This window comes from Neoarius graeffei, chromosome 4, assembly GCF_027579695.1.
Source record: "Neoarius graeffei isolate fNeoGra1 chromosome 4, fNeoGra1.pri, whole genome shotgun sequence".
In the NCBI taxonomy this organism is placed as follows: domain Eukaryota; kingdom Metazoa; phylum Chordata; class Actinopteri; order Siluriformes; family Ariidae; genus Neoarius; species Neoarius graeffei.
In genome coordinates this window covers 33845467-33855815 of record NC_083572.1, presented here as the reverse complement: position 1 = coordinate 33855815, position 10349 = coordinate 33845467, and the positions used below count along the sequence as shown (strand labels likewise).

Genomic DNA, 10349 nt, shown 5'->3' with positions numbered 1-10349 from the left:
CTTGCAGTACAAAATAAAAAAATACTAGTTGTATACTCAAAGTTTACTTCTCTTAGACTTAAAGTATACTTTTTATAAATTAAAAGTGGGCCAATTTAGTCCCAAGAAGTTGGGAAATTAGTTTACTTCCAAGTATGCTGCAAGTACATTGATATCAGTATACTTGGTACACAAAAGTATACTTAAGGAAATGTACTTTACTTAAGTATACTTCTTTCTGATAAGGGGAAGTGTTGCGACAGATGGAACCCATTGACGGCAGCTTTGGACTTTTGTGGAGCCTATCGCATATGCACAAACTTGTAGCCTAAAAAAGCTTTACATTATGCTGCATTAAGCGTCAGTTCTTCAATTCGATTCTGACATCAACCAAACTATAAGCTAGAAGAATATATTTCACAGCTAAGTATTTTCATATCCACCTGCTCTGCTGTACCACATGCATTACTGTCGTAAACGTTAGGAGAATTTTGGGTGGTGTCAGAGAGCTGATACTGTTGGCTCCACTGAGCTCTCTATAAAATCTGGAGAGCTCATAGCCCATTCCCCGCTGTGGAGACGAGTGACGCCATCTGGCCGCCATCTTACCACTCACATCGCATGTATTTGGCTTATCCGATCAAATTTGCCCCTAGAAAAGTATCTCCTGACTTTCCCCCCTTCATTACCTCTTCTTATTTTCTCTACTTTATTCACATTCCTTACATATCTTTATAGCACTCCACTGTTATTTTTTTCTTTTCCAGTCTTGTCTCTGATCATTTTTTGAACAGCTCTTTTACGACTACAATTATTTCAACAGATTATTCATTCTATCTATCTATCTATCTATCTATCTATCTATCTATCTATCTATCTATCTATCTATCTATCTGACCAACACAAAGGCTGTACAATACTTCCTTTTATTTACAACAGTTGTTGAAACAGGATTATTTTCTCATGTTATTTGCCATTTTCACTTCATTCTCACAGTCATGTCTTAATAGTATTTATTGGTCATATTGGTTGCAAGCTGCATGAATATTGTGACAGTGAATTATGTGACCAATAAATACTGTTAAGATGTGAGAATGAAGTGAAAATGGCAAATAACATGAGAAAATAATCCTGTTTCAACAACTGTCTGAAATAGAAAGGAAGTATTGTACAGCCTTTGTGTTGGTGGTATAATAATATCCATCCATTATCTGTAGCCGCTTATCCTGTCCTACAGGGTCACAGGCAAGCTGGAGTCTATCCCAGCTGACTATGGGCGAAAGGCGGGGTACACCCTGGACAAGTTGTCAGGTCATCGCAGGGCTGACACATAGACACAGACAACTATTCACACTCACATTCACACCTACGGTCAATTTAAAGCCACCAATTAGCCTAACCTGCATGTCTTTGGACTGTGGGGGAAACCAGAGCACCCGGAGGAAACCCACACGGACACAGGGAGAACATGCAAACTCCACACACAAAGGCCTTCATCGGCTGCTGGGCTCTAACCCAGGACCTTCTTGCTGTGAGGCAACAGTGCTAACCACTACACCACCGTGCCACCATAATAATAATATAGATAGATAGATAGATAGATAGATAGATAGAAAGGAAGAACTATACAAAAGAGAAAGATACACTGTATAAGAGAAAAACTTAAATAATCTCAGTAAAAATATAGTAGTGAAAGAGCCGTTCAAAAAATTATCAGAGACTGAACTGGAAAAGGAAAAAAAAAACAATAACGACAAAGGGAAGCGCTATAAATAATGTAAGGAATCTGGGTAAAGTTGAGAAAATAAGAGGAGGTAATGAAAGTGAAAAAAAGTCAGGAGATACTTTTCTTGGGGCAAGTTTGATCGAATTAACACACAAGCAAAATACACACATTGCGAGTGGTAAGATGGCGGGCAGATGGCTTCACTCTGACGAGCCTATGAGCGCTCCAGATTTTATATAGCGCTCAGTGGTTGGCTCACAGTGGTACATGTGACCCAAGCTAAAGCTAATTAGCCCTTACGTTATCGTCAAAGGGAAAACTGCTGTCTCCCCCGTTTAAGGATATCTCTGGCTATTCTGGGGCAACCGGAAATCCAAACATCGAATAGATACCGGGTCGAAACCATGAAAGCAGTCATTCAAAGAGTCACTAAAGCGAGTGTAATAGGTAATAATAACAACGACTGTTATATTGTGCGTTAATGATAGATGCAGTGTTTTTGATTTCACTCTTGTTCCAGTAAATACACTGATTAACAGGGACATAATATATAAAGCAAAAATGATCACTATTACACGCAGTCTATGTGTGCAGTAGTCTAGATAGCAATAGTGATCAGCGGTCATTTATGCTTTTTAAATTGTGTCTCTGAAACAGCTGGGGACAACTTCATCAGTTCCATTGGAAGAGGCATTTGTGTTTTGGTTGGGATTTCAACCGAGGACACACAGAAGGATGCAGATTACATGTGAGTGCTCTTATCAAAAAGAAGTATACTTCAAGTTCATTTTATTAAGTATACTTAAATAACGTTAAATTATATTTCCTTAATTATACTTTTGTGTGCGAAATATACTGATATCAATGTACTTGCAGTATACTTGGAAGTAAACTAATCTAATACTTCTTGGGACTAAATTGGCCCACTTTTAGTTTATAAAAAGTATACGTTATGTCTAAGAGAAGTAAACTTTGAGTATACAACTAGTATTTTTTTTATTTTTTACTGCAAGTATACCACAAGTAAACTTGTATGCTAACAGTTTACTAGTTCTATACTTGTAGTCCACTCTTTAGTTTACAAAAGCATACTTCATAGTATACTGGAAATATACTATGAGTTTACTTGTTTTATACTTCTAGTCCAATTTTTAGTTTACTAAGGTATACTTTGTAGTATACTGGAAATATACTATTGGTTTACTCGTTACACACTTCTAGTCCACTTTTTAGTTTGTAAAAGTATACTTTATAGCATATTGAAAATATATTATTAGTTACTGGTTATACACATCTAATCCACTTTTTAGTTTTGAAGTATACTGCAATTACCCTTCTAGGTATACTATTAGTTTTCTAGCCCTAACCCTTACCTCATGCACACTACCAGTAGACAACTTAAGTGTTTTGTACCTTGTGTTACAATGAAGTTCGAAAGGTAAGAATTCACAAAATAACAACGGACACTCAGGATTAACAACATATTCATTTTCTTTAAAAATCAAAATTTAAAGCAACATTGTATTAAATGCCAAAGTATAAAAACATGGCAATGACAACTGAAATTGATATCCAAGCTCTAAAGAAAAATAAATAAATAAATAAAAATTAATTAATTATCCCACTCAGGAGAAATAAAAAACAAACAAACAAAAAAACCCTTATATGGAACCACAGACATACCTACAGTGGTGCTTGAAAGTTTGTGAACCCTTTAGAATTTTCTATATTTCTGCATAAATATGACCTAAAACAACATCAGGTTTTCACACAAGTCCCAAAAGTAGATAAAGAGAACCCAGTTAAACAAATGAGACTAAAATATTATACTTGGTCATTTATTTATTGAGGAAAATGATCCAATATTACGTATCTGTGAGTGGCAAAAGTATGTGAACCTCTAGGATTAGCAGTTAATTTGAAGGTGAAATTAGAGGCAGATGTTTTCAGTCAATGGGATGACGATCAGGTGTGAGTGGCCACCCTGTTTTATTTAAAGAACAGGGATCTATCAAAGTCTGATCTTCACAACACATGTTTGTGGAAGTGTATCATGGCACGAACAAAGATCTTTGAGGACCTCAGAAAAAGTATTGTTGATGCTCATCAGGCTGGAAAAAGTTACAAAACCATCACTAAAGAGTCTAGACTCCACCACTCCACAGTCAGACAGATTGTGTACAAATGGAGGAACTTCAAGACCATTGTTACCCTCCCCAGGAGTGGTCGACCAACAAAGATCACTCTAAGGCTATGTTTACATTAGACCGTATCTGTCTCGTTTTCTTCGCGGATGCACTGTCCGTTTACATTAAACCGCCTGGAAACGCCGGGAAACGGGAATCCGCCAGCGTCCACGTATTCAATCCAGATCGTGTCAGCTCTGGTGCTGTGTAAACATTCAGAATACGCGGATACGCTGTGCTGAGCTCTAGCTGGCGGCTCATTGGACAACGTCACTGTGACATCCACTTTCCTGATTCGCTGGCGTTGGTCATGTGACGCGACTGCTGAAAAACGGCGCGGACTTACGCCTTGTATCACCTTTCATTAAAGAGTATAAAAGTATGAAAATACTGCAAATACTGATGCAAATACTGCCCATTGTGTAGTTATGATTGTCTTTAGGCTTGCCATCCTTCCACTTGCAAGTGGTAAGTGATATGCGCTGGGATCACACACACAGCGGCTCAGTCCCGAAAACACTGCTAGTGTGCTTCACTCGCGCGCTCTGTGAGCTGCGCAGGGCCGGAGTGCGCACCCTCCAGAGGGCACTCGCTGTTCAGGGCGGAGTGATTTGGAGCGCAGGATGCCTGCGGAGCCGAGCGTATCCGTGTATTGGTATTGTTGTGTGCACGCAAATCGTGTATTGGCGTTGCTGTGTGCATACTAATCGTTTTAAAAACGTTAATCTGATGATCCGCTGATACGGTCTAATGTAAACATGGGCTAAGAGCAAGGCGTGTAATAGTTGGCGAGGTCACAAAGGACCCCAAGGTAACTTCTAAGCAACTGAATGCCTCTCTTACATTGGCTAATGTTAACATTCATGAGTCCACCATCAGGAGAACACTGAACAATGATGGTATGCATGGCAGGGTTGCAAGGAGAAAGCCACTGCTTTCCAAAAAGAACATTGCTGCTCGTCTGCAGTTTGCTAAAGATCATGTGGACAAGCCAGAAGGCTGTTGGAAAAATGTTTTGTGGACGGATGGAACCAAAGTAGAACTTTTTGGTTTAAATGAGAAGCATTATGTTTGGAGAAAGGAAAACCCTGCATTCCTGCATAAGAACCTTATCCCATCTGGAAAACATGGTGGTAGTATCATGGTTTGGGCCTGTTTTGCTGCATCTGGGCCAGGATGGCTTGCCATCATTGATGGAACAATGAATTCTGACTTGTACCAGTGAATTCTAACTGAAAAATGTCAGGACATCTGTCCGTGAACTGAGGCTACATCCACACGACAACGGCAACGAGATGTTATTTAAAAAAATATCGCGTCCACATGGGCAACGATCAGTAAAATATCAGGTCCATATGGCAACGCAACGCTTGCTGAAAACGATGCAATACACATGCCACACCTCTAGGGGCGCTGTAAGACGGTCCCTTCGGAGACACCAGAACAATAGAAGTAAGGACGCATGCGCATAAACTATTATGCGCGAGACTTCATATTAGCCACAAAGTCAGAAAAATCTGTTCGTAAAATTACATTATAATGACCAAATACAATGAAAAGTATTTTTCCAGTCTCACCTGTGAAAGGTAATCCCATGTGATCTCGTTTGGACGGTAAACCTGTTGGTACAGTTAAACGCAGCACATGAATGAGGCATCTTTATTCTCCGCTTTGATCTATCCAATATGGCGGCGAGGATGATGTATGATTCTACGCGGAAGGCGGCGTCTTTAATGGTCCGGAATAAATTGAATGCTACACGTTGATGGATTAATTTGTTCTTCTACGCCCTTTTTGAGGAATGTATTGTAGGACTTAAACCAACATCTGAAGAGGTGAGATCGCTCCTTTTTTTCCCTATTTTTGCTGGCGGGATTGACTCTGCCCTAAGGGCTATTCTCTCTCTCACTTTGCACCATTACACAATAAATATTCACAGTGAAAATATTTTGTAAGCGCGTTTCATGAACCAAGTTATAGGATTTGTTGGCAACTCGCATCGAGTTCGTTACACTTCTACCCGGCGTGAAGCACTCACAGTCATGTGGTTGTGACGTCATCGTAAACAAATCCGTTCTACTCATCCAAACGACTTCGCAACGGCAATGTTGCCAGATCTTTCCACTCTGGAACCCGTTCTCAAAAGATTTCGTTATGGGGCACCCAAAACGCCGGTGCCGTGTGGACACCAGGCCGAAATGATAAACAATTGTATCGGATTCACCTGAATCCGTTGCTGTGTGGACAGGGCCTGAATCTCAAGAGAAGGTGGGTCATGCAGCAAGACAACGACCCTAAGCACACAAGTCGTTCTCCCAAAGAATGGTTAAAGAAGAATAAACTTAATGTTTTGAAATGGCCAAGTCAAAGTCCTGACCTTTAATCCAATCGAAATGTTGTGGAAGGACCTGAAGCGAGCAGTTCAGGTGAGGAAACCCATCAACATCTCAGAGTTGAAGCTTTTCTGTACAGAGGAATGGGCTAAAATTCCTCCAAGCCGGTGTGCAGGACTGATCAACAGTTACTGGAAACGTTTAGTTGCAGTTATTGCTGCACAAAGGGGTCACACCAGATACTACTGAAAGCAAAGGTTCACATACTTATGCCACTCACAGATATGTAATATTGGATTATTTTCCTCAATAAATAAAATGACCAAGTATAATAATTTTGTCTCATTTGTTGAACTGGGTTCTCTTTATCTACTTTTAGGACTTGTGTGAAAATCTGATGATGTTTTAGGTCATATTTATGCAGAAAATTCTAAAGGGTTCACAAACTTTAAAGCACCACTGTAAGAGTCAACAATGCTGAAGCACAACTACAGGGCAAGTACACTTAAACATAAGGCACAAATATTTTAATACTTTATTACACTTTTGTTAAGTATATCTTGATCAAAAGTTTAAGTATAAGCTTAATATACTTAGACTTTTCTATATACTTTTCAGTATAAGCCAAGTATACTTATGTATAACTTTAAGTATATCTCTTATAAGTAAATAAAAAGTAAACTGAAGGCATACTCTCTTATTTTTAGCTTAAAAGAAGTATACTAGAAGCACACTTGAATAAACTTCTTTTTTGTAAGGGTGCTCTTATGTATACATTTAACAGTTACAACTTTTGTCTTCGACTTGTAGCCAGCTGTGCATAGTTTACAAATTATTTAAAATATCACAAATTTTGTTCAATTAGAAATGGTTTTAGAAGCCCTTCAGTTTTATAATCTATCTTTGTGTGTGATTATCAGAGTCCGTAAGGTCCTGAATCTGCGTTTATTTGAGGATGAGAATGGCTGTGCATGGAAACACAGTGTAATGGACAAGGGGTTCGAGGTGTTATGTGTGAGTCAGTTCACACTGCAGTGTTGTCTCAAAGGAAACAAGCCAGACTTCCATTCAGCAATGCCTGCTGATTTTGCTCAGCCCTTTTACAACAGCATTCTGGAGCAGCTGAGGACTGCATACAAACCAGAACTCATCAAAGGTAAAAATAAATAAATCAACCTGTGCAATGAATATCAGTAAATAGTTTTTTCTTTTTTCACTTTAATTGAAATGGAAAGGATATTGACTATGAGATATCAGTATAATTTAAGCTGCACAAAAAAAAGCATGCCCAAATGCAATAACTTAAGTGGTCAACTAAAAGGAGATCAGCTCCCCTCTCATTATCTTGTTGTAGATGGCCAGTTTGGAGCTTACATGCAAGTAAACATTCAAAATGATGGCCCTGTCTCCATTCATTTGGAGTCTCCTCATGCTCCCATGGATGCCAAACAGGTATATTTTCTTTTATTCTATCCACATTCACTGGATATAAGCAATCGCACGTTCTGATTGGCTACTCCACAACTAGGCTATCAGCTCATATACTGTGAGTAGAGAGAAACAAAATGGCAGAGCATGTTTCTGAACCAACCAATGAAATAAAAACTACTCGAAAACAAAACCCCAAAAAATACAAAAACAAAACAACAAAATATGGAATAAAAGTATATGATGGTAAGAACATGTCTTTTAAAAAAAAAAATTCAAGAATTATTATTCTAGTATTTTTTCACAAATGGCTCCTGTCATTTCACCGGTTTGTTTATATTCTAAGTGGAAATTATTTTGTCAGATGTTTTGTATAAAGTTTTTATTTATTGAATTTGCAAAAAATAAAAATGCTGTTTCTCAAAATCCAGTAAATATGGATACAAGTTATTCCATTCAGTCTCGTCGTACATGGTTTATAGCCAACTTGACATTACACACCTTGTCAGCTATCAGCTCATGTACGACTCGATTTTGTGGAATAACTGTTAAATGTTAGGAGTTAGAACTTATTAGGTACATTTACTGGAGATACAGCTAATATACTGTTGTCTTTACTGTAATCAAGCAAGTAGGAGTATTAAGTAAATGCTTTTCTTACTTATGTTCTTATATATATAATGTGTATGTATGTGTGTATGTATGTATGGTTTATTTTGGTCCTGTATTTAAGTTATCCAAACTAGAAAAGCAGCAGCAGCGTAAGGAAAAAACAAGAAGAAAAGGCAACTCAGAATCTAGCATGGACAGGGGTGCCTTACATTCTAATGTGGACCCCAGTGCTAGTAGTGGAGCAGAGGGAGAGTTGTCTTCAAAAAAAGGTGAGTTGGAGACCTTTGGTCCTTACAGTTCAGATTCAAATGCCAAATTTTTTATATAATTTTTTTTGAATGATATATTAGTGATCTATTAATCAGATTGGACTGACATTTGCTCACACAAGTGTTTTATTGAAAAATTTGGGTCCACCTTAAAATGCGATGTCACCTCATTGCTGGAGTTCTCAGTCATGGCCAACACAGACTAAATACAGAGCCTGTCTACTTCCTATTAATGCCATTGTACCAGAATTGGCTACAATTCACCTTGAAAGCGCTTGCGAGATAGTGCTCAATGAACGGGAGTGAATGGAGCTGAATAGCTAAAATATTTTACACCTTCTTCTAGACAAAACACACCAAATTTTATTTTAGTTTTTGCAAATATAGTATCAACTGTATATCACAACTGAAATGAAAAATACGAATGTATACTGATGTCCTTTGGTTTTTCTTACAGGGAGGCGAATTTGCCCACAAAATGCTTGCATTCTGCTAATGTAGGTCATGATGGTTGCATTTTGACAACGTAAGAAGTGTGCTTTCTGGGTATTTTACTACAATTTAAAAACAGCAAAAAATCTAAAACTGGAAGTCTATATATTGTCTCTACTAGAGCCCTGCACTCCCGCGGGAGTCCCGCGGGACTCGCGGGACCCGACGCAAAGCAGTGCGGCACGGGACAAATTTTGAAAGCTCATTGCGGGCACGAGCGGGAGGGGGAGTGCACAATGCGGGAGCGGGCGGGAGAGGTGATAAGCTGCAGTCCCGCTAACTAAAAACGTGTTTAAAATAAAATTTATAAATTATTAATTTGTCTATCATATATAATTTGTGCTGGATATTTTATTTGGCATTAATAAAAACATTTTAAGATGCCTAAATTTGCGGATGTGGTTGTGGCAGCGGGGGCGTGGCCAAGCAGCAGTCTGTAAATGGAGGGCGGGGTCGGGGAAGGTAAGTGGCTAGGTCATTACACCTGATGTCAATTTGTGTGTTTGTTTGTTGCAGGGATGGAGTATAAAGGGAGGAGGAGAGAAGAGGGATTCGCTCCCCGACCACAACACGTGTGTGTGTGTGTGTGTGAGTGAGTGAGTGAGTGAACGAGTGAAAGAAAAAAAGCTGAAAAGCTCAAAAAAGTGAGTGGGTGTGAACACGAACTCTCGCCTGCCGTGCACCACTGTAGTAATCCCCGATGTGGGTGGAGCACAGAAGCACGGCAGGCGAGAGTTTGTGTTCACACCCACTCACTTTACTGAGCTTTTCAGCTTTCTTTCTTTCACTCGTTCACTCACTCACACACACACACACGCGTGTTGTGGTCGTGGAGCGAATCCCTCTTCTCTCCTCCTCCCTTTATACTCCATCCCTGCAACAAACAAACACACACACACAAATTGACATCAGGTGTAATGACCTAGCCACTTACCGACCCCGCCGTCCATTCACAAACTGCTGCTTGGCCACGCCCCCACTGCCACAGTGGTCTAATCTCGCATACGTTTCCAATTCCTTTCTGCTCTTCCGTGTTTGAGATCTCCGATCATGGCAGAAGAGCAGAGCTCCTCTAGTGAAGCTCACAATGGGTATCTCTGTAAAGCCTCAGCTGCGCATGCCGCCTGGCAACGCGCACCCTCGCTACGTGCACTAGGTAAAGGATCGGTCAGTGGAGAGCTCAGCTAAGCTCAGCATGTTTAATTCCCCAAGCCAATAACAAGAACTTTTGTGAGAAATAACGCGAACGTCTGCATCATGTGGGATTTGCGGGCGGGAGCAGGACAAAATATGGCGGGCGGGAGCGAGACTGAAAATCATAATT

The 10349-nt window shown here is 39.6% G+C and overlaps 1 protein-coding gene across 3 annotated transcripts in view; it reads left to right on the top strand.

Moving 5' to 3' along the window:
• The first annotated feature begins 1985 nt into the window (after positions 1 to 1985).
• The window catches only part of dtd1 (D-aminoacyl-tRNA deacylase 1), a 26333-nt gene continuing 17969 nt past the window's right edge, over positions 1986 to 10349 (top strand). For 2 of the 3 annotated variants that reach the window (XM_060919144.1, XM_060919145.1), the window contains exons 1-5: positions 1986 to 2152; positions 2363 to 2453; positions 7145 to 7380; positions 7579 to 7676; positions 8386 to 8533. In XM_060919144.1, the coding sequence (XP_060775127.1) occupies positions 2110 to 2152; positions 2363 to 2453; positions 7145 to 7380; positions 7579 to 7676; positions 8386 to 8533 (616 nt within the window). In that variant the 5' untranslated portion in view covers positions 1986 to 2109. Of the gene's footprint in view, positions 2153 to 2362; positions 2454 to 7144; positions 7381 to 7578; positions 7677 to 8385; positions 8534 to 8990; positions 9060 to 10349 lie in introns of all 3 variants that reach the window. The other variant, XM_060919146.1, reaches the window with a different exon arrangement.